This window comes from Onychostoma macrolepis, chromosome 15, assembly GCF_012432095.1.
Source record: "Onychostoma macrolepis isolate SWU-2019 chromosome 15, ASM1243209v1, whole genome shotgun sequence".
In the NCBI taxonomy this organism is placed as follows: domain Eukaryota; kingdom Metazoa; phylum Chordata; class Actinopteri; order Cypriniformes; family Cyprinidae; genus Onychostoma; species Onychostoma macrolepis.
In genome coordinates, this window is record NC_081169.1 from 23,783,244 (window position 1) to 23,808,040 (window position 24,797).

The following is a 24,797-nucleotide window of genomic DNA, read 5'->3' on the forward strand; positions in this document are numbered from 1 at the left end:
TTTTTACGGTAGAATTCCGGCAACCAGAGTTGCCGTTTTTACCGTAAATTTTACGGAATTGTTTTTACAGTGCACTACACACATGTGCTGCGTCCCAATTCGCCTACTTATACTATATGCCCTAAAAGTATGTACTCTTTTTGTGAAGAAAAAGTACATACTTTTGAGTATGTAGCAGAATAGCAGGCTTTGGGACATACTACTTTGTCATAGCTGCTTCTTTACGCAGTGAAAAATACATCGCAGAGCAAAGAGAAAACTGACAACGCACCGACAGACAAGACAGAGCAGGTTACTTCTGATATGAAACAAGATCTCAGGACCCTCAGCTTTTAAATTGTGTCATTTTTAAAGAAATTCAAACAATAAATACCATTTTGTGGGTCTTTAATGTGTCGTGACAGATCACTGTATTGCCTCAGTTCAAACACGTGAACCGTTCGTCTTTTCATATTTACGTAAAGCACGAAATTAACATGAATAAACATCAGAAAATATTTTATTTAAACCGCGCAACACATCATTTTAAGTTTAGGTCCACCAAAGTTAATTACTCTCCTGTCTGATTGGTGATTAAATTTATGCCTAATATCAATATGAAATGCAATAAGATCTGATGACCTGCTGGGTTAATGAATATTAATCACGTTGTCTGCCTTGGCTCAAATTGATTTGCTGAAGTCAGAACGTGAACTCAATCGGTGAGCCTTAGTCAATGAAAACGAAGTCATTTTAACAGGGGGAAAAAAATGCTGTATACACATATAGTGTTGCCAATTTTAATCGGCATGTCAGACTCATTCTCTGCGTGTGTGTGAGAGAAATGCAGAGCGCTTTCCTCAGCCAATAATGAGCTCACTGCTTATATAGACAGTGAAACTTAATCATTCAGTCAGAGTGTTCAAATGTAGGCAAGTGAAAATGTATCTGTGCTGAAATTTCTTTTAAACGTTTAACAAAAACACTGGCGAGGTAAATTTAACAATTTATTGGCCAATGGCTAAGGATAGATATTATGGTAACACTTTACAATAGGGGTGCACAAATATGCATTAAATAATGCTTAACTAATGCACAGATAATCATGAGTGAATGTATAACTCCTGATTAACTAAACCATTTATTAATGATTACTGCATCAGTAACTAATGAACATTCAATATGATTTAAAGATGAAGTAATCAATAAATTGTTATTAGTTAAATGTGTCATAATGTATTAATTACCTAATAACTTATTTTATTAATTAATGAAGTAAATTCATGTTGATTACCACATTGAGTCGAAGGCATGCCTTTAAACTTCCAGTTGTCTGCTTTAATTAATCATTAGCTAATGATTTGCAAAGGTATCATTATGTTATGACTTTACTTGAGGCACAGAACTATTAACTAATTGTTAAGTAATATGTCATTGTGGTTATAGATTTTTAATTAGTTAGTCATGTGCCTCAACAAGTAAAGTCACACCATAATGATACCAATGCAAATCATTAACTAATGATTAATAAAAGCAGACAACTGGAAGTTGAAATGCATGCTTGAAGCCATTGTGGTAATTAACACATGAATTCACACTATTAGTTAATATAATATGTCATTAGGGAATTAATACTTTATGACACATTTAACTAATAACAATTTATTGATTACTTAACCTATGAATCATATAGAATGTTGGCAGATAGCAGCGGCTTTGGCGCATAATCTCCGCGTTCTGATTGGTCAGATTACCTGTCAATCACACTCGGTTGTACACACACCATGACAGTCAAAACTGTGTCATTCATTGATGCATACTGTATGATAACCCGACAATTAAAAAAATTAACAACAACAATACCTTCTATAATTTTACACAGAACTAGAGGAAGTCTTTCGTGAAGTTCATATTGTAGAACATTACAGAACTTTTTGCACAGTCAAAATGAACAAGTCCAGCAGCTTTCAAGGATATACCAATCTGGACCGTTTAATAGATAAAAGACAAGATCACGTCTGTCTGCTGATCCCTAGACTAGTGATTGGCTATAAGTGCAGCTGTCAACATCTGCCCCAGTCGTCTTTGCAGTGTGCGCGTTTAGTAACATCGTGATGACTGATTGGATGCAGTATATGCACACTTGGGCTTGTTTGTTAACCAATTAGCCTATACAATTTATATGTTTGAAAACCACCAAACTGACCCCAAACCAGCCCAAATTTTGTCCACCTGCCCAAGCCAATTTTTACCCCCACAATCAAGCAACACTGGACCTGGGTCACCAGTAGCAAACATGGAGCACGCTATGCTGGACAAACTAAGTAATTACACAATTTAGAAGCATTTCATGTGCGTAATGGCAGTGCTCATCGTTTACTCAGGAAAAAGGTCTATATGTTTTGTAAAACAAAATTTCATATCGGCGGCATATTCGCTGATACCGATATATCTGTGACAGGCTCATATCGGCAAAACGATATATCGGTCGAGCTCTAGTAGCTAATAATGATTATTGTTGTTTAATGTTGATTGTTTCATTGTAAGGTGTCCTTGAGTGTCATGTAAGGTACCTATATATAAAATGAAATAATAATTTGTTGCTCAGGTAACATTTCTTATTATTATCAATATTAAAAACATATTACTGCTTAATTTTTGGTGGAAACTGTGCTAAATTCAGAAGAACAGCATTTTTGTGAAATATAAATATTTTGCAACATTTAAATTTTAAATGTCTTTACTGTCACTTTTGATCAATTTAATGCATCCTTACTGAATAAAGACGTTAATTTCTTAAACCAAAAGTCTTACTGACCCCAAGCTTTAGGAAGATAGCGATCTCATTCATATTTTAGCGGGAAAATCCAGTAGAATGGGTGTCTACTAAGAGACATTCGATGACTTGTTTCTCATTTTACACCTGGTATGCATCCTGACAGCATTTACTGATGGGTTTCCATTGTGTTGTGTTCAGTGTAATTGTTTTTGTATTATTGTCAATCAACTTCCAAGGGCATGTTAATACACAGTAGTGTTCCTGACAGTCAGCCCGTGAGTTTTACTAATTTTCTGTTGATACGAGAAGACATCTGGATGATGACTACAGGCTCTTCACAAGCAGACGAACATTAGCTTGATTATTTCAGACAGGTATCAGATAGATGCCAGATCATATGCGTACTGACACACAACACTCACAGTGTCTGTACGGTGTCAGCCTGAGCCTGTCTGTGTGTTCTGAGAGTCTAGGAGGATGTTTATGAATATTTCCTATTCATCACTACTCCGCTCTTAGTTTGGGCTTGGTTCAACTATTTTAAAACTAACATAAGCGCTTTGCTATATGCTAACATTCACACTTTTTTTGTAGTCTAATTTTCATTCCATTCTTAAATTTTTTCAAAACTCTCTTCTCTTCTCTTCTCTTCTCTTCTCTTCTCTTCTTCTCTTCTCTTCTCTTCTCTTCTCTTCTCTTCTCTTCTCTTCTCTTCTCTTTCATTCGTTCTTTTTTCATCTCATTAGTTTTCTTATCTTTTTTTCCAGCTGTCTCGTCAAGTCTCATCTTGCCTCATCTCTTATGTTTATGAAATCATATTGGTGGGACTTTTGTACTTGATGTTTGCCACAGAAAATGATTTTACAAATGATTGATGAATGACGTTTCAATGTGAGACATGCTTTGTACAAATATTTTGAGTATGTTGGTGTGTGTGCTCAGTGTTTACCTGTCAGAACGTGACTGGACATGAGCACACCTGCATAGAGGCAGTGCATCTGTAAGCAAAAATAAACTCATTCTGCAGGCCCTGTGAAGCATCTTGAAGCCCCCAGCACACGTGCATCAGGATTTCTCAATCATCTTTAGATCTCTCAGTAGGCCACATATTTCATTACACGTGCCTCTGTGTATTAAAGTCTGTGTCATGTCATATCTTATGTGCAGTGTCAGCAGAGCTTATGATTATGAATCCATATAGGCAACAAACTTTGTTAAAAGTGATAGTTGTTATATGTATTGTAGTTTAGTTTTAGTGTAGGTTTGGATTTTGGATTTGAAAAGTAGCATGCTTTTTAGACATGGTGCTGGTATTGTAATATTGTGGTGGCACCATGATACAGTAATGCATGACATTTTTATATATGCCATTCTGAATGATTGCAATATTCAAATATCACGGTTTTAGCATATTTGCCATGGAGGTATCTAAATAACCCAGTACAAAGTACCATGCATATTTATCTAAGTACCATGGAAGGTCCGACTGATAGCATCACTGTATCATGGTACCACCAGAACTTTTTTGAATGGATTGCAGAAATGGTACACCAGCATCTGGGTAAAAATGTGCAATGGGAGAAAGACAAAACAGTTTATTTGTGATATAGAATCACACTTGAATCCCTGTGATCAATGTGGATTCAGACAAGGAGTAACAACAATCATAGACATGATGCAGGGTTTGACTGTGAGGTCAGAAAAAAGGGGGGTTTGAGGGGATCTTGTAGACTTGATCTTAAAGAGTTCACCTAAAAATGACAATTCTGTCATCATTCTGAGAGCCAAAAGTTGCTGGTCCCTTTGCATAATATGGAATAAATACTATGGAAGTCAATGGGGCTCAGGAACCCACATTCTTCAAAAAATCTTCTTTTGTGTTCAAGAGAACAAAGAAACTCATACAGGATTGGAACAACCTGAGGGCGGGTAAATGATGATGGAATTTTCATTTTTAGGTGAACTATCCCTTTAAGTCTTCCATAGGCCTAACATAAAGATAATTTCAATAGAACTTTCAAGCAATGTTACTGTAACCACAAAAGTAAAAAGTTAGAGCATGTATTTTTGCCTCGAGTTAAATAAATACACTGAAACATCACAAGATCATGTTCATCATAACAGCGGTAAGCCACTTGACAGTTTCCCCTTTAGGATTGTCATCACAAAACATTGTTAATTGATTTGTTGTAAGATGGGCTCATTCATTTGAAAGTTATATAAAAAATTGCATTATTTGCATATTGCTAGTAATGTCAATTTTCCTAAGAACAGTAACAGAAATGGATGAAAAGTCTTTCTGTTTTCCTACTTTGTCTTCTGTCCACCTTCATCTCCATCTTTCTCTCTTTCCTTAGGCAAATGCAGGTCTGTATCTGATTCTGGTTGTGATGTTATCTGTACAGTGACTACAGATCTATCATGACTGATAACACATACACACGCACATACACTCCCAGTGGTTCATATGGGCCTATGCATGCACCCATACGCACAAAACACATATAAATCACATAGAATTGAACATCACATGTACAATTGAACTCAAATGGATTCCAAAGTGCTCCATTGAAGTCCCACATCCCTGTTTACAGCGTTTCCCCCCTGCAGGCACGTTTATGTCTCTCACCTTTCTGTTAGTGTTACATGCACGGTAAAACCCAAACAACACGAACCCAAACAGATTTTCTATCATAGCCCATCTGATCGCGGTATGTTTATATACAGACACTTCTATTCATCAGAACTGCACATAGACGATGCACATAATACTAGACAGATAGATTCGGTTACAGCGAACAAGGTTTGCCCCAATGACAATAGTCTCACTGATCTGAGATCATCAGGAGACGTGTTTTGTCTTAGTGTATTGAAGTGTACGTGAGAAAGACAAGTCCACCCTGTGTATCTGAACTTTGATATCAAATCGACAGTCTGGTCCTGTGGACTTCTGTGGAATTCTAAGAAATTCAAATCATTGGCCTTTGTTATGATGATGCCTAATGATTTAAGATTAAAAGTCTGGGACAAGGATAAAACAATAAAATTTGTACACTACGGTCAAAACTTTAGAATGAATATGAAATCATTTATGCTCACCAAGGCTGCATCACCCATAAAAACAGTGATATCAATGACATATTATTACAATTTGAAAGAACTGTTTTCTATTGTAATATATTTTAAAATATATTTTATTTCTGTGATGGCAAAGCTAAAAAAAACTTCTGAATTTGTAGAATGATTTCTGAAGGATCACGTGACACTGAAGTCTAAAATGCCATTTTGCCATCACAGGAATAAATAACATTTTTAAAATATTACAATTGAAAATAATTATTTTAAATTTCACAATAAAAATATTTCACAATATTACTGTTTTATTACGACAGCGTTTTAGTGCCTTGTTAAAAAATTAAAAAAAATCTAAGATTACGAGATTAAATTCGTAATATTTCGAGAATAAAGTCGTAATGTTTCGAGAATAAAGTCGAAATGTTTCGAGAATAAAGACGAAATGTTTTGAGAATAAAGTCGAAATGTTTCGAGAATAAAGTCGAAATGTTTCGAGAATTTAAATAGTAGAAATTAAAGTTATAATATTTTGAGAGTATAGCCTATTGCGCATGGCCCGCATTGAGTTGCCAGGCCACCGGAATTGATTTGAATATTGTTGCGTCCAAGCGACCGCATCATCTTACTGGGATGTCAATTTTAAGAACTCGCGGAAACAGCTTAATATGAAGAATATGATATTTATTAACAGACTGAACAGGAACAACTGTTTATCTTAACATCAGCTCACACACTCAATCGACATTCCTTTGGGGGGCGCTGTAGCTCTCTTATTTAACCCTTTTTAATACACCACAAATATATGTGGGATTATTAGCAGAAATCATACCACGTGTCATACTCGCCGGGACAGTATGCTTGGAAATAATATTTCATGTCTTCCATTGCATTCGTTATTTGTAGTGTGCCAGACACCCAATAGCAATAGCTTAAGCTTTGTGCTTTTAATGCTTTTAATATAAAACAAAGTCTCAGCTTTCAAAATCGGTTTTATAACGAAACACAAATTATGTGTTTTACAATAATGTTATTTTCAAGATCTTTAACAGATTGCTACGGAGCCCTTTACAGGACATTGTGGTGGGAAAAATTCGCGGTGAATGAAAAAAATTCAGGGTGGGAGGAAAATTTTTTTTTCAAATGTTTTGCGTTCTCTCGCAAAACTTTTGCTTCTCTCGCAAAGATATTTGCGTTCTCTCATAAAACTTTTATGCTCCTCGAGAAACTTTGCGTTCCTCGAGAAACTTTATGCGTTCCTCGAGAAACTTTGCGTTCCTCGCAAAACTTTATGCGTTCTCTCAAAACTTTTGCTTCTCTCAAAGATATTTGCGTTCTCTCGCAAAACTTTTGCGTTCCTCGAGAAACTTTTGTTCCTCGCAAAACTTTTATGCTCTCTCATAAAACTTTTGCTTCTCTCAAAGATATTTATGCTCGGACAAACGCTTCCTGTTTACTTTGCAGCTTGCAGTGGTTACAGCTCGTATGTTCACAATGGAGCGGTTCATAGAGTTTTATTTTGAACTTGCACTCAAAGTAATACAGTCAGTGCTTATGTCGAAGCACGGTTTTGTAACATTCTAAAACGCTTAATGTGGCTTAATGTTTTAAAACAGTGACATTGGAGGACTAAATTCGATAATAATAAATCCTGATAAAAATTATTAGGCTAACATTAATAACCTTATTAATAATATTCCTATTAATAAAGCAGAATATGAACGCAACGCCCTGCACGTTAAGCCTTTTCTTCCCCATAGAAAACGCTTAAGGTAGGCTATAATGAAAGGTTCATGCAGCTGGTATGTTCACAATGGGGCGGTTCATAGAGTTTTTATTTTGAACTTTGATTCAAGTATAAAGAAATACAGTCAGTCAGGTTAGTTCAAGGCACGGTTTTGGGACATTCTAAAACGCTTAATGTGGCTTAATGTATTAAAACAGTGACATTAGGACCAAATTCGATAATAATAAATACTAATAAAATTGTTAGGTTTATATTAATAACCTTATTAATAATATTACTATTAATAAAGGAGAATAGCCCAGAATATGAATGCAACGGATTTGGTATTTTTAAATCACCGTTTTCATTATAGCCTACTAAGCTTTTATGGGGAGAAAAGCTTAGGCTACGTGCAGGGCGCTATGCTCATATTCTGGGCTATTCTGCTTAGTAATATTATTAATAAGGTTATTAATATTAGCCTAATAATTGTATCAGCTTTTATTATTATTGAATTTGGTCCTCCAAGTCACTGTTTTAAAACATTAAGCCACATTAAGCGCTTTTATTATGTCCCAAAACCGTGCCTTGAACTAAGCATTGACTTATTAATTTATTTGAGTCCAAGTTCAAAATAAAACTCTATGAACCGCTCATTGTGAACATAGGAGCTATAACCACTGCAAGCTGCAAAGTAAACATGAAGCGTTTGTCCGAACTCAAATGGTTTTGCTAGAGAACGCAAAAGTTTTGCGAGAGAACGCAAATATCTTTATAGGAACGCAAACATGTTTATGAGGAACGCATAAAAGTTTTGCGAGGAACTCAAATATCTTTATGAGGTAACGCAAAAGTTTTGCAAGAGAACGCAAATATCTTTGCAAGAGAACGCAAAAGTTTTGAGAGAGAACATAAATATCTTTGTGAGGGAACGCATAAAAGTTTTGAGAGAGAACGCATAAAAGTTTTGAGAGAGAACATAAATATCTTTGTGAGGAACGCATAAAAGTTTTGAGAGAGAACGCAAAAGTTTTGAGAGAGAACATAAATATCTTTGTGAGGAACGCATAAAAGTTTTGAGAGAGAACGCATAAAAGTTTTGCGAGGAACTCAAATATCTTTATGAGGAACGCATAAAAGTTTTGAGAGAGAACGCATAAAAGTTTTGAGAGAGAACGCAAATATCTTTGCGAGGAACGCAAAAGTTTTGCGAGAGAAGCAAATATCTTTGCGAGAGAACGCATTGTTTTGAGAGAGAACGCAAAAGTTTTGCGAGGGAACGCAAATATCTTTATGAGGAACGCAAAAGTTTTGCGAGAGAAGCAAATATCTTTATGAGAGAACGCAAATATCTTTGAGAGAACGCAAATATCTTTGCGAGGGAACGCAAAAGTTTTGCGAGAGAACGCAAATATCTTTGCGAGAGAACGCAAAACATTTGAAAAAAAATTTCCCTCCCACCCTGAATTTTTTCCATTCACCCCGATTTTTTCCCACCACAATTTCCTGTAAAGGGCTCCGTAGATTGCTGTATTTATGTGAATCAATTTATTAAATTATTGTGAAAATTCCACCACCTACTCCGCAAAAACGTCTGTGGCGTCCAAACTTTCATTCCTCACATAGCCTGTTTAATTAAACAGCAATAAAATGTTCTAAAGGTTGAAGTGGACTCAAATTTGTTAACATACGTTATATTGTTGTCTTTTCTGCTGTAAACGTTAAGTGACTATTCTCAAACTGTTTTATTCATGGTATACTGTAAATGAGGACATAGTATTTAAAGGTGCTGTATGTAGGATTTTGACTCTACTAAAGCATAAAAATACCATAATATTTTTCAGATATTTAAGAAACATGCTAAGTTAACATACTTGTTTATCTGAAAAACAATTCTACAGTCAGTTATTCTCCTTTGAAAATGTGCATTCCGGCTCGGAATATCTATGTTTGTTATGGTTTGTGAAACCCGCCCACTGACAGTTTAGCCAATTGTATTTCGGCACCGCGGGTTGCCAGTTGGCGGTAAACACAGTGTATTTAATTGTATTCATCGTCATGTGCGCTCGTTCCTGTTGATGTCTTTAATCTGGCAACCTGCGTGTGAGTCAAGTCTGAGGAAGAGGGGCCAGGTGAAAATAACCGTCTCCAATATTTTGAATTTGGACTGCAATACCTATTTCAACCACTCGGTGTCAATCCTACATACAGCACCTTTAACGTCTTCCATTCATTATTTGTACCGCGCCAGCCAACCAGTAATCACAACAATTTTGTGCTTTGTCGCTTTTACACACAGCTCAGCTTTCAAATTATGTCAGTTTTATAACGAAATACAAATTATAAATGTGTTTTTGCTCTTTATTTCAAGTTTATAGCAAGATATAAATTGAAGGAACATCATAAGGCATGGAAGAAGAAAAAAAAACAGTTTAGCCTAATAATGAAAATAATGTCTCGTCATTCGTTGTAATCGGAAACATGATTGAGTCACATGCCGCTTGACAAACACATTATTGCAATATAGCCTACATATTGTTTGTATTTCGCTATAAAACTGACAGATTTTGAAAACTGAGATTTGGAATATCTCCCTGTGCTCCCAATCCGGGCCATTTGCATGACCAAAAGGCTAGAATAGCCTATCTCAAAATATTATAACTATAATCTTTATTCTCAAAACATTTAGACTTTAATCTCGAAACATATCGACTTTATTCTCGTAATTTCTACTTTATTCTCGAAATATTTCGACTTTATTCTCGTAATTTCGACTTTATTCTCGTAGTGTTTCGACTTTATTCTCGTAACATTTCGACTTTATTCTCGTAGTTTCGACTTTATTCTCGGAATATTACAAATTTAATCTCGTAATCTTAGATTTTTTTATTTATTTTTTAACGAGGCACTAAAACGCCGTCGTAGTTTTATTGTATTTTTCATCAAATAAATGCAGCCTTGGTGAACACAACAGATTTTCAAAAGCATTAAAAAATCTTTTTTTAATGATTCCAAACTTTTGAATGGTAGTGTGTAGCCTATATGAGACAGTAAAGTTTCAAAAATAAACGTAAAACATTTACAAGGCAGTTTAGATCAAATCGTCTCATGAGACATAATATCAACTTGTGTTGTTGTCAAAGAAGCATAACTTTGCTATTCCAAAGACATAACTGTATTAATCTGTGATCTCAAATAGTGAAATGTGAGGCCATGAACCCATGCTTGTCGCTGTCATATCTTTTAATTTTGGAGTTCATCCGTAGCAATGCATGTTCATGCAGAGAGCCAGCATTCCTTTAAGCAATGGATTTTATGCATTTCTTTATTAGGTGATTTCATTTAAATTATGGGTGTCTGCTTGGGCACATCTCGTGCCTACAGTCAATTAACTCTGAAATCCTAATGATAAGATACAAGACCACAAAGGACTATAAGTTTTAATTAGTATTTGTCCCTTTTTGGTGACTTTATTTTCTTATTAAGCATGAGGATGCCTTATGGTACTGTTGTATCTGTAAATGCATCTGTGTAGTCATGGTGTTATTTTGCTTGTGTTTTCTTTACAGGGGTGTGTTTGCAGTGTGAAATCAGGGTGCAACTGTCGAGGAATCAAAGGACAAAAGGTAATAGAACATGCAAACATACATAAACATGCATACAGTCATGTTCACACACAAATGACAATGCCATGTCACAAACATATTGCACAAACAGTGTGTTCAGAACATCAGTAGAGCTAGTGTGACATATCTAGAGTTAAGTGTGAAAGTATCTAGAGTAAGTTAAACATGCAGGGACATTCAGATTTATATCAAATGTAAATGCTGCCCCCTTCTGGTGAACGTTTCTGGTGCGGAAGCTTTCATATTTGCTTCATGATAGTGGAATGATTTCAGATTTATTTGTATAGTGCTTTTCACAACACACATTGTTTCAAACCAGCTAGAAAATCTGTTAATGTTAATGTTCATAATATCTTAATCATGCCTTATACTCACATTTAGCAGTAAGAGCAGGGCGAAAAATATAGTTTCAATTTAAGTTTAAGGAATAGCTCATCCAAAAATGAAAATTTGCTGAACATTTTTTTTGTTTTTTTCATTGGAACAGATTTGAAGAAATTTAGCATTACGTCACTTGCTCACCAATGAATCCTCTGCAGTGAATGGGTGCCATCAGAATGAGAGTCCAAACAGCTGATAAAAATATCACAATAATCCACATGACTACAATCCATCAATTAAAGTCTTGTGAAGCGAAAAGTTGCATTTTTGTAATAAATAAATTCATCAAAGCATTTTAACTTTAAACCATTGCCTGTGGTTAAAATACAAGTCCATAATCCATAATAATGCTTCCTCCAGTGGAAAAGTTCATCCCCTGTCGTTGTCCTCTCTCATCAAAATCCACTGACTTATTTGTTTTGGGCTGTCTTCACTTATGAATGGTGCTTAATCTGTGCATATTTCTCTCCTGATTCAGACTAGATGACATTTTCACTATAAAAAGGAATATTTTGAATAGAGGATTCGTATTTTAGCCGGAAGCAAGGGCTTGAAGTTAAAAACGTCTTAACAATGGATTTGTTTCTAACAAACATGCAGCCTTTCACTTCACAAGATGTTAACTGATGGACTGGAGTCGTGTGGATTACTTATGGATTTTTGTGATGTTTTTATCAGTTACTATTTGGACTCTCATTCTGACGGCACCCATTCACTGCAGAGGATCCATGGGTGAGCAGGTGATGTAATGTTATATTTCTCCAAATCTATTGGATAAAGAAACAAGCTCATCCACATCTTTGATGGCCTGAGGATAAGTACATTTTCAAAAGCACCATCATTTCAAAATTACAACTCTTTTAGTAATTACTACTACGTTTTTGTATATTCCCTTTTTACACAACACGAAATATCAGTTTTTGGTTGTGGTTGTCTTTACATCGGGAATTCTGAAGCTTGGGCCACCAGGTCCAAAACTGAGAGGAAAAAAAAGCATATTTTGTGGTAGTGGGTGGCCTCATGACTATTTCTAGGTGATGTGATAGATGTATTGGCCACCCAGGTGTCCGTATCACACTATCACTGTATCCCTAGCTACACTATTGATGCCCAAAGCTACAGAACACTTATCAGCAATATAAGTCACGCATCTGCTCCTCTGTATGTGTCCACCTGTGTGTAAAAGTCTGTGTTCTATTTCTTTCTATACACGTGTTTGGCATACCTGTCATGGTATGTTCATTGCAATAAAAGCCAGGGTTGTACATGTGATTAGATAAAGTCCATGGAGCTATTTTGCAGACCTTCCTCTTTAAGAGTTTTCCGGTCTCTTTGTTGTTGAGGATATTTGCGAATAATCTTGAAATATCTGTGTGAAATTTCATGCTGACAATTCACATTCAGATTTGATGAAGTTCTCTCTACTTGCCCAATGTGAAAATATTCCACCATGTATATGTCCTCTGTTTTTAGACCAGGGCCATCATGCACATTTTTAATGTAAAGCCTACCTTATCATAATTCATACACAGAATTAAAGACCTCTAAATTATCAACATGAACAAAAGAATGCCTTTTAGTATGATTTAAAAAATGTACTGCTTTAGTGGTACATGTGTCTTTTTGCAGTGAAATCTTTACTGATTTTTATAAAGTAAACTTAAGAATAACTTTTGTATTGTTAGTAATATTTCGAGATGATCTCATACTGTACTGAAGCAAGGTTTTTTTTTTAGACAAATCCCCCAAAAAGACCCTTCTTGTAAAATTAAGCATTAAAATATCATCTTGTTAAGATATTATTGGGAGACAACTGTTAAATTTAATTTTATACAAGTTTCTTTCAAATGAAACATGCAAATCTAAGCAAAATGTGCTCTAAAATCAGTTCATAATATCAAACATATTTGATATAGTCTGACTGGACGGAATCATATAGTCTGAAGCTGAAAAAAATCAGAGACTGTGTCATAAACTGCATGATTTTCTGAAATCTGTCAACTTCATCTGGATGCACTGCAAACAAATGGCTTATCTTACTTGGTATTTTTGTCTTGTTTCTAGTCAAAATATCTAATTCTTAAATCAAGATACTTTTACTAGATAAGCAAAATGACTTAAGATATTTAGTCTTGTTTCCAGGGTAAAAAAAAAAAAAACCTAGATTAAGTGCATTTTGCTTAAAACAAGTAAAATTATCTGCCAGTGGGGTAAGTAAAATACTCTTGTTTTAAGAATAATTTACTTACCCCACTGGCAGATAATTTTACTTTTTTAAGCAAAATGCACTTAATTTATTTTTTTCTTTTTTTACTTGTCTCGACCCCCCCGACCCCGGAAACAAGACTAAATATTTTGAGTTATTTTGCTTATCTAGTAAAAGTATCTTGATTTAAGAATTTTTAGATATAGAAACAAGACAAAAATACTAAGATAAGCCATTTTTTTGCAGTGTGAAATCTGCAGACTGGCTTTGACTTTCAGGAACTAGCTTCAACTAGTCCAGACTGTAATCTAGGGCAAAAACCATAGCATTTTACTGTTTTACACAAACCGTTTGCCCACAATAATCATGCAAATTAATCATTAATTTCCCTCAGGGTGAGATGGGGTCACCTGGTTTGCCTGGTGTAGAAGGACTTCGGGGGTATCGAGGAAAAGAAGGCCCTCCTGGATTTCCCGGTGACAATGTATGTTACATATGGCTGTTTTACAAGCTCACAATTTGAAAATATATAAGAATAAAAAAATGCTATATATTCTAATTTTTACACATGCTCTTAGAAAAACACTATAGAGTTTCCCCGTATTTCCACTTTTTTAACACCTTAACACCTTAAAGAATTTTTTGTTCTTTGCCACAGTCACCTATGACTCGCTCACTGGGTGTTTAATTTTCTTTCACTTCAACTTCATTATTATTTCAGTATTTTTATTGTATAGACTCTTTATTAGAGCACTGATTAATATTGGTAACATTTTTTGTTTTTTTTTATTACACAGGGAAATATTGGATTTCCAGGCATGCCCGGACCTAAAGGTTTTAGGGTACGGAGTGTGTGAGTGTGTTAATATATTTAATGTGACAGTTGCAGTATAACTGAACATTACCCAATCTGTCTCTCATTCTCATTCTCTCAATAAGGGAGTTACAGGGACACCAGGATTCTCTGGCCCACCAGGACTACCGGTAAGTTTTTACATATTTTAGAGAATATTTTTAGAGAATATGTATCAGTGTTATTACTAAAACGAAAACTTAAAACCATAAAAAAAATCTAATTTCTCAAACAAAAAAAATCTCATTTTCATTTAGTTTAAATTGAAGTATTAAAATAACTAAAACTAAAAACTCAAAATTTAAATAAAATCCATATAGACATACATAAGAAAAATAAACATGACAAAAGCAACACATAATTACTAAAATTTTAACTAAAATACAATGAAAACAAAATATAAAAATAAAATCATAAAAAAAAAAAAAAAAAAATCTATAATAGTATATCATTGATACTAAAATAACACTAGAGTGTATCTGTTTATGTTCTATTTCTGGACATAATTCATAGCCAAAATGTTTAAAAGAGGAATTCAGATGCTACTTACTGTACATATCATACATTAGGTCTCATCATTACTTAATGTAAATACTTGTAAATACACATTTTTGTGACACCAACATTAGCTGCTTTGTCCAACAGACTCATTTAGAGATGCTCTTGTGAACATCATGTTTTCCTCTTTCAGGGGTTCCCTGGAAAAGAGGGGCCGAGGGGGCCTCATGGTCTCGCAGGATGCAATGGAACAAAGGTAATGCACAATTATTTTTTGTGAATAAATTGTAATTAATTGTTTAACCATATGAAAGGTCACTGTCATCCCTGACTTTCTTCTTTCAGGGTGAGCCTGGTGCCCCAGGTTTTATAGGGCCGATGGGAGCTCCTGGGTGGCAGGTGAGTTAAGTAAGCATATATAGTGAATTATTATACCGTATATATATTTGCATATATATATATATATATATATATATATATATATATATTTGCATATAATATAATATAATATATATATATATATATATATATATATATATATATATATATATATATATATATGCAATAAACAGAATGTTGTCAATATGAAAACTTCACATCTAAACTGAACATCACACATCAAATATTTTGAAACCTCAACATAAGTGGTGAACAAAGACAGTGGTAGTATGAACCTCTCATAAAATGCCATGGAATGATCACTAACATGCCATAGATGTTCCGTATTCATATTTTCTTTCAGTAAAGGTTAAAAATGTGGGTATTGTGGGAAATGGAAACACTGAATGCTCTTTTTTTTTCTCCTTTGGGACTTCTCCTGTGTGTGTCTGGATTTGAGCCTCACTCTGATTTAAGCTGTCAATTTAAACAGCAAACGTTTTGTTGTTGTTTTCAGGGAATGCCAGGAATCCAAGGACCTAAGGTGTGTTTTATTCAATCAACTTGAGTCCTTAATGTTAATAAGCTTAATTACATATTTTAAAAAATGCATTCACGTCAATGATAATATTAGGACCATAAAGAATTGTTATTTTTAGGGAGATAGCTATTACTTGCCACCCTCTGGACAAGAGAAAGGACTTCGTGGTTTTCCAGGCAGAGATGGAGATAAAGTAAGAGAATTCATTATGAGAATAAAGTAAAAAATGCGGATTGAAGATTTGGACAAGCACTTTATGGCTTATATTATGTATTTTGTTATATTCTGTGCCAATATTTTGACTGAGCTTTCTAATTGGTTGTGGATCTCCAGGGGTCACCGGGATTGCCAGGGTTACCAGGACCATTTGGACCAGAGGGGCCTAAAGGTTTTTCAGTAAGTCAATGTTTTTATATCTCATTCGTGATTAAGATTTCGATTATGTTATTGCCATATTGATTTAACTGTTTAATGCTTTTAGGGAATGGACGGCATCCCTGGACCACGAGGAGAGAAGGTTTGTTCTGGTTAGCTAATGGTAACATGTCAGGTCAGTGTAATGTGTACATCAAAATCTTTTTGTTACATATAGGGTCTAGAGGGTCGAAGCATGGTAATACCTGGACCCACAGGTCAAAAGGTCAGTATTATCAACTTTTGAGCTTTTGCTTTCTCCTACAAAACATGTCTGTGACCTACAGAAAATGAATGTACAAAGTAATCCATTTGATTTCAACTTTTTAATAATGGTCTCTTTAATCTGATTTTATGAACTCTTAAATGCATTACTGGGGCTCTGCTATAGGGGCAGAGGGGACCACCTGGTACACCTGGAAAAAAAGGCGTAAAGTTATTTGTAACAGGACCAAAGGAGCCTAAGGTAACATGCTCCTTAATTAAAAGTCATGCATTGTCATTTTTATGTGTTTTTGCCCAATATACCCTGTTGTACACTGTAATCCAAATGAATGAATTGTGAGTTTTGTGAAAAGTCACCCTCTTTTTGCTTTCAGGGTGACTCTGGGGATCCTGGAGACAGTGGATGTCCTGGCCCAAGTGTTAGTAGACAAACACTTTTTTTTTTTTTTTTTTAAGTTTGTTGTTGTTGTTACTGTTGTTTAAATTATTTAATTGGCATTGCTTTAAATGATGTGCAATCACTCACAAAGTCTAAATGCTGTATTCTGCAGGGTTTTCGTGGTCGTCCTGGTCCTAAGGGGAAGAAAGGGGAAATTGGGGAGCCTGGGGGTCCGGTAAATAACTAAACAAAGAGAGAGAGAGAGAGAGAGAGAGAGAACAAGTTCTCCCAATGTCCCAATGTTTGGCATAAAACGAGATTTTAAAAATATTTTATTTACTTGGCAACTAGTTTCACTGGCTTCAGTTACATTTATTTGGATGCCAAACATTCATTCATTCATATTATTTATTTATTTATTTTAATCTTGAAAAATAATTGCTTACAATTATTTTTTATTATACTGTTGTTTATGGTATATATAATATGGAAATATGTGTATCTATGTGTGTGTGTGTGTATGTATGTATGTATGTGTATATATACTGTATATATATGGATTTTTAGTATTATTATTTAGTTGTTGTTTTTTTTTAAATGAATGACTGATTTTCAGGGTAAACCCGGAAAGGATGGGCTGCCAGGAGAGTCAGGACCTAAGGTGAGCACAAAGCCCACTAGAAAAAAAGCCTACAGGTCACCAGGCAGTTTTTGGTTTAAACCATCATGTTCTTTAAATTGAATAATAAAGGTGAAGGAAAAAAGTATTTCGATGGAATGCAGTTTTTATGATAATGAGGTTTGTGTTTTGTCCTCCCAGGGAATCCCTGGAGAAAGAGGATATCCAGGAGTTACTGGAATAACAGGGGAAAAGGTATCTCTCTGTCTGTCTGTTGTTCAATCATGTGCTACATTCTATGTTCAGTGCTGTCTCACTTTGGCTCAAAGTGCCATTTTAAGTGCAATTGAATAGCACCCTCTTGTGGATGCTTTTTTCAGATGTAATCTCAATCTTGCTTTTGATTCATCATACTTGAATTCATTCATTCATCTGTTTCTTTGTGTGTGTCTTCAGGGTCTAAAGGGTGACCTCGGTTCCCCTGGTGTCCCTGGAGAGGTAGTGATATATTCACTTGGAAGTCATAAAATCTCCAAATGTTTAATCTCACTTCAATCACATCATGTTGCCAAAGGCTACACATATTATTCTATTTCATTAGCTGATGAAGTAATAATAAAATATGGCTCTATATATTTTAATAGGGAATTTATATTTTTGTAAATTACAGATGAAGTGTTATTCAAATTTGTTCTGTATTTTAGTTCATTGTAATAGATAATGGGATCAAAGGTCAAAAAGGTTTTCCTGGGCCTCCAGGACCTCCTGGTCTACGAGGTAGTGAAGGTTAGTAAACAAATTAACTACTTTCATGCACAAATAACAACCAACAAAAAACAGCTAAAATTATTTTCTTTCTTTTGTTAAGAACCACAAAACTGCTGTAAACACAATATTCATACACAAACCATGGCTTTGTTGACGTAGTTGTTGTATACTAGCATTTAGCAAGAATGCATTTATGTGATCAAAAGTGACAGTAAATACATGTATGTTACAAAATGAATGTTACAAAAGATTACTATTGCAAATAAATGCTGTTCTTTTGAACTTTCTATTCATTGAAGAATCCTGAACATAAGTGTTTCTACAACCAGAATTCCGGAAATGTTGGGACGTTTTTAAAATTTGAATAAAATGAAAACTAAAAGACTTTCAACTCACATGAGCCAATATTTTATTCAGAATAGAACATAGAGAACATAACAAATGTTTAAACTGAGACATTTTACACTTTTATCCACTAAATAAGCTCATTTCAAATTTGATACCTGCTACAGGTCTCAAAAAAAGTTGGCAGGGGGGCAACAAAGGGCTGAAAAAGCAAGTAATTTTGAAAAGATTCAGCTGGGAGAACATCTAGAAACTAATTAAGTTAATTGACATCAGGTCTGTAACATGATTAGCTATAAAAGGGATGTCTTAGAGTGGCAGAGTGTCACGGGACGGGCGAGAGATGAGGCGAGGACTCAAGTGCAGGAGAAAGTGGGTCTTTTTTTTTTTTTTTTTTTAAATAATAAAGAGAAACAAAAATGAACACAGGCAGGCAGGCAGGCAGGCAGGCAGGCAGGCAGGCAGGCAGGCAGAGAACTGCAGTACATGCAAACATACCCACATCTGACATTTAAACAACGAAACAGCACAGGAATGCAGACACCAGGAGAATAAACGAGGAGACAAACGAGGAGGACACAGGTGAAGTAACTGAAACGATAATGAGATAACAAGGAGGGCGGGGTCAGACAATAGACAGGAGAGCACATGGCACCAACAAACAACAAGCCATGTGCTTAAACAAACAAACAGTGACATCTGGTGGCCAACCAGGGCACACCGGCAGGGCCGTGACACAGAGTCTCTCAGAAGTAAAGATGGGTAGAGGCTCTCCATTCTGTGAAAGAGTGCGTACAAAGATTGTGGAATACTTTAAAAACAACGTTTCTCAACGTCAGATTACAAAGGCTTTGCAAATCTCATCATCTACAGTGCATAACATCATCAAAAGATTCAGAGAAACTGGATAAATCTCTGTGCGAAAGGGACAAGGCCGAAGACCTTTGTTGGATGCCTGTGGTCTTCGGGCCCTCAGACGACACTGCATCACTCATCGGCATGATTCTGTCATTGACATTACTAAATGGGCCCAGGAATACTTCCAGAAACCACTGTCGGTAAACACAATCCACCGTGCAGATGCCAACTAAAGCTCTATCATGCAAAAAGGAAGCCATATGTGAACATGGTCCAGAAGCGCCGTCGTGTCCTGTGGGCCAAGGCTAATTTAAAATGGACTGTTTCAAAGTGGAAAAGTGTTCTATGGTCAGACGAGTCCAAATTTGACATTCTTGTTGGAAATCACGGACAAAGGTGTCGTCCGAGCTAAAGCGGAGGGAGATTTTTCAGTGTGTTATCAGCGTTCAGTTCAAAAGCCAGCATCTCTGATGGTATGGGGGTCCATAAGTGCATACGGCATGGGCAGCTTGCATGTTTTGGAAGGCACTATGAATTCAGAAAGGTATATAAAGGTTTTAGAGCAACATATGCGCCCTTCCTGATGACGTCTACTTCAGAGAAGGCCTTGTGTATTTCAGCAGGACAATGCAAAACCACTGCAGCTATTACAACAGCATGGCTTCGTAGTAGAAGAGTTCGGGTGCTGAATTGGCCTGCCTGCAGTCCAGATATTTCACCTATAGAGAACATTTGGCAGATCATTAAACGAAAAATACGTCAAAGATGACCACAAACTCTTCAGCAGCTGCACTGTAAAAAGTGATAAGTTGACTTAACTTAAAAAAATTGAGGAAACCCGTTGCCTTAAAATGTTTAAGTAAATGATAATTTAAAAAAATAAGTGAAGTGAATTGTCAAGTTCACTTAACTTTTTTTTTTTTAATTATTATTTACTTAATAATTTTAAGGCAACAGGTTTCCTCAATTTTTTGAAGTTAAGTCAACTTATCACTTTTTACAGTGTGGAAACCTATATCAGGCAAAAATGGGACCAAATTCCAACACCAAAACTCCAGAAACTCATAACCTCGATGCCCAGACGTCTTCAAACTGTTTTGAAAAGAAGAGGAGATGCTACACCATGGTAAACATGCCCCTGTCCCAACTATTTTGAGATCTGTAGCAGGCATCAAATTTGAAATGAGCTCATTTTGTGCAAATTTTTTTAAAATTTCTCAGTTTAAACATTTGTTATATTATCTATGTTCTATTGTAAATAAAATATTGGCTCACGTGATTTGAAATTCTTCTAGTTTTCATTTTATTCAAATTTTAAAAAATGTCCCAACATTTCTGGAATTCGGGTTGTACATAAATATTAAGCAGCACAACTGTTTTGAACACTGATAATAATAAGACATGTTTCCTTTACAAATGTGCATATTAGAATGAATATGAATGGGAATATATGATTAGATTAGAAGGATCATGTGACATAATCACATCTGCTACGATTAGATTAGAAGGATCATGTGACACCGAAGCCTGGATTAATGACTGCTGAAAATTCAGCTTTGCCATCATAGGAATAAATTATATTTTATAAATATATTTCAATAGAAAACTGGTACTTTTAAATTGCAATAATATTTCACAATATTAATGTTTTACTGTATTTTTATCAAATAAATGCAGTCTTGTTAAGCACTTCCTTCAAAACAATTTTAAAATCTTACTAACCCTATACTTTTGAATAGTAGTGCATGTAATAAGTAATTATTTTTGTTTTATTGTTATCATTGATTTTTTTTTCTTTTCTAAAGGTTTCATCGGAATTCCTGGATATGCGGGTCCTCCAGGTAAATTATGTATCTGCATTTATTCCTCTATTTTTTGCACACACACAAATGCATATACAGTCATGGCCAAAAATATCGGAACCCTTGGTAAATATGATCAAAGAAGGCTGTGAAAATTAATCTGCATTGTTAATCCTTTTGATCTTTTATTTAAAAAATTCACAAAAATCTAACCTTTCATTGGATAATAAGAATTTAAAATGGGGGGAAATATCATTATGAAATAAATGGTTTCAAGAAAAATTCTCCTCGCTCATCCAAAAACAAACTCCAGCATATTCAGTTATCAGACACGACTGGAACTTCAAATGAGACTGGCTTCTATGGTCGGATGAAACTAAAAAATGAGCTTTTTAGCAGCAAACACTCAAGATGGGTTTGGTGAACACAGTGATAAAAAGTACCCCATGTGTACAATGAAATATACTGCTGTATTTTTGATGTTGTGGGCCTATATTTCTCCTGGAGGTCCTGGACTTCTTGTTTAGACACATGGCATCATGGATTCTATTAAATACCAACAAATAAAAAATCAATAAGTGACTGACTCTGTTAGAAATCTTATAACCCCAGGTGAAAAACAAGTACACTTCCATAATGTACTTAAAGTGCTCTATTTTCACGCACTAATTTTGTACTTGTATACTAAAAATGATCCTTTATTACTTCTTCTCAACTGTGTTATTTTGAGACACCATGAATATGAACTAGTCTAAAATGCACTTTTAACATACTATCTTTGTATTTAAAAAATTTATTTAGCTACCACTAGTAGTACACTTGAGTGTACTAGTGTATGAAAGTGGGTTCAAGTGTACTACAAGTGGTAACTAAATACATTAGTGCACGAAAATAGAGCACTTTAAGTTCATTATGGAAGTGCACTTGTTTTTCACAAAAGGATTAACAATGCAGATTAATTTTCACAGCCTTCTTTGATCATATTTACCAAGGGTTCCGATATTTTTGGCCATGACTGTACATACATAGAAAAACAAATACTCGCTCTTCACCCAAATATGTTAGGAGCCAGCATACCAGGACCTATTGGAAAACCAGGTCCCCCAGGGTTTAGAGGTGTGAAAGGGGAAAGAGGAGATCCTGCTCCTAACCGCACAGGGCCCAAAGGACAAGATGGCCCACCAGGGGAAAGAGGACCCCCTGGTGACCCTGGACCTCCAGGAATTCCAAGTAACTCTCCTTTGTTAAAATCCGCCATCTTTAATTTATTTTATTAACCAAGCAATACAATTTCAGTAAACAAGTATGATAAGCACAAGAAAAGGCACAGAAAATCACCTTAGTATAGCAGTTATGTGGATGATATAATTGTTTGTGCTCCTCTCCTGCATCCCCAGAAGCCAACGCCCGCCTGGGAGCAAAAGGGTTCAAGGGTGACAGAGGCCTAACAGGCCCTCAGGGTCTGCGTGGAGATCCTGGGATACCAGGTAAGTTTCACCTATGTCATGGCGTATGTTATGTTCCAGGTTAAATGGTTAAATTAAAATCAAGTTAAGCTTTATTTATTACCATAAAAATATTTAGATTCATCTTTTGTAATGTCCTTTCCTATAGAAATGATTATTAAGGCAATCGGCAGCATGCCACAAATGTTCCCCCTAAATAAAGTCTAAATTACCTAAATGCAAAAAACCAAAGAACATGCTATACACACACATAATGCTGTTGTCCGATATTTTAATATAGGCGAGCAAGGAGAGCTTTGCAAGCTGTGTGCTACTTCTTTTGATGAACCTGGACCTCCAGGACAACGTGGAGATTCAGGCAACCCCGGAGAGCCAGGTGAAGTCATCATTAGTTTGGCCAGAACACCTTAGCAACTTAACAGATTTTAAAACGCTAGGCATCATATACTTGCTGACTTTGTAAATAGTCGCAGAGGAAAAATGACTAAATGACTGAGGATCACACACTACCAGACTTTAAAGTTGTTCCGATCACAACAAACCCACGCAGAAACATGTGCCTTGTTGCTAGGAGATGTGTGACAAATGAAAACTATGTGTTCTAAAATCAGTTTGAAGAGTGAAGATTATAGATCTGTTTTGACACATCCAGTGAATTTTACAATTAGGAACACACAATTATTCAGGGCCTATAGTATGCTAATGTTATCAGCCCAAATTAGTAATTAATTGTATCAGTTGCGGTTTCACTTTATTTTGATGGTCCCTTTAACACATTCTATTGACTATAAGTAATGTTGCACCTACATTTCTACTAACTCTCATTAGAATGTTAGTAGTGTGTTAGTAGACTGGTAGGGTTAGGGTTAGATTAAGTTGACATGTTCCTGCAAAGTTATTTATAGTCAGTAGAATATCTGTTGGGTGACCAACACAATAAGGAGTTAGTAGATATGAAGCAGACAGTCTACTAATACTCTTATGAGAGTTTGTTGACATGTAGTTGCAACATTACTTAGTGTCAACAGAATGTTCAAAAGGGACCATCAAAATAAAGTGTTACCGATGTTGCAAATTGGATATTTAATTATAACACATTTTAGATCTGTTATTTTCAATAACAGACATCAACAAATTCAAATTCATTGTGCAGGTGTTGGAGGATATCCAGGCAATAAAGGATGCCAAGGATTCAAAGGTCCAGATGGTCCATCTGGTCCTCCGGTCAGTTTACCTGCATACAGCCACTTTACCCATTCATCATCCTCATTACTCAGCCAAAACTATAGTTTGTCCACTCCAATTATGCAGTTGGTATTTTAAAAAACAAATGCCTTCATATTCTCAAGAACAGTTGAATATGATGAAAAATAAAATGTTTGCACAGGGTAACTTAGGTCTTCCAGGACCTCCAGGGCCTCCAGGGCCCAAAGGAGACCATGAGATGAGGCATGTGTTTGGGGAGAAAGGCCAGAAAGGAAACTGTGGTGCAGAAGGACCACTGGGGATAAATGGGCAAGACGGCAGGCCGGGCACCCCTGGCTTCAAAGGACCACCAGGAGCAAAAGGAAATCCTGTTAGTACTTAGAACTTGTAACCATAACCTTTGAGAAAACTTCAATAAACCTTTGCTTAAATTTGTGTAACCAACTTTAAAGCCACAAATTTTGATGTTGACAGAATTCGAAACTTATGACTTATTTTCCAGAGTCCTCCAGGTCCTAAGGGCAACCAAGGAGATCCAGGGATTTGTGGGGAACTTGGCCGCCCAGGTCCAATGGGCAGCCAAGGGTCAATGGGTGTTGGGCGACCAGGGGCACCCGGAGAGAAAGGAAGTATGGGAGTAGTTGGCCGGCAAGGAAATCCCGGAGATTTAGGTATG

The 24,797-nt window shown here is 35.6% G+C and overlaps 1 protein-coding gene across 3 annotated transcripts in view; it reads left to right on the forward strand.

The window, feature by feature from the left end:
- col4a3 (collagen, type IV, alpha 3) overlaps positions 1 to 24,797 on the forward strand; it is a 49,165-nt gene that overhangs the window by 11,073 nt on the left and 13,295 nt on the right. The window contains exons 1-26 of one of the 3 annotated variants that reach the window (XM_058744971.1): positions 10,791 to 10,888; positions 11,126 to 11,182; positions 14,164 to 14,253; positions 14,567 to 14,611; positions 14,709 to 14,753; positions 15,314 to 15,376; positions 15,466 to 15,519; positions 16,016 to 16,042; positions 16,158 to 16,232; positions 16,373 to 16,435; positions 16,521 to 16,556; positions 16,632 to 16,679; positions 16,845 to 16,919; positions 17,053 to 17,097; positions 17,230 to 17,292; positions 17,674 to 17,718; positions 17,878 to 17,931; positions 18,133 to 18,174; positions 18,381 to 18,462; positions 21,453 to 21,488; positions 22,515 to 22,679; positions 22,847 to 22,936; positions 23,196 to 23,291; positions 24,069 to 24,139; positions 24,303 to 24,491; positions 24,624 to 24,792. In XM_058744971.1, the coding sequence (XP_058600954.1) occupies positions 14,170 to 14,253; positions 14,567 to 14,611; positions 14,709 to 14,753; positions 15,314 to 15,376; positions 15,466 to 15,519; positions 16,016 to 16,042; positions 16,158 to 16,232; positions 16,373 to 16,435; positions 16,521 to 16,556; positions 16,632 to 16,679; positions 16,845 to 16,919; positions 17,053 to 17,097; positions 17,230 to 17,292; positions 17,674 to 17,718; positions 17,878 to 17,931; positions 18,133 to 18,174; positions 18,381 to 18,462; positions 21,453 to 21,488; positions 22,515 to 22,679; positions 22,847 to 22,936; positions 23,196 to 23,291; positions 24,069 to 24,139; positions 24,303 to 24,491; positions 24,624 to 24,792 (1,762 nt within the window). In that variant the 5' untranslated portion in view covers positions 10,791 to 10,888; positions 11,126 to 11,182; positions 14,164 to 14,169. Of the gene's footprint in view, positions 1 to 10,790; positions 10,889 to 11,125; positions 11,183 to 14,163; positions 14,254 to 14,566; positions 14,612 to 14,708; positions 14,754 to 15,313; positions 15,377 to 15,465; positions 15,529 to 16,015; positions 16,043 to 16,157; positions 16,233 to 16,372; positions 16,436 to 16,520; positions 16,557 to 16,631; positions 16,680 to 16,844; positions 16,920 to 17,052; positions 17,098 to 17,229; positions 17,293 to 17,673; positions 17,719 to 17,877; positions 17,932 to 18,132; positions 18,175 to 18,380; positions 18,463 to 21,452; positions 21,489 to 22,514; positions 22,680 to 22,846; positions 22,937 to 23,195; positions 23,292 to 24,068; positions 24,140 to 24,302; positions 24,492 to 24,623; positions 24,793 to 24,797 lie in introns of those variants that run through there. The other 2 variants (XM_058744970.1, XM_058744972.1) reach the window with 2 other exon arrangements.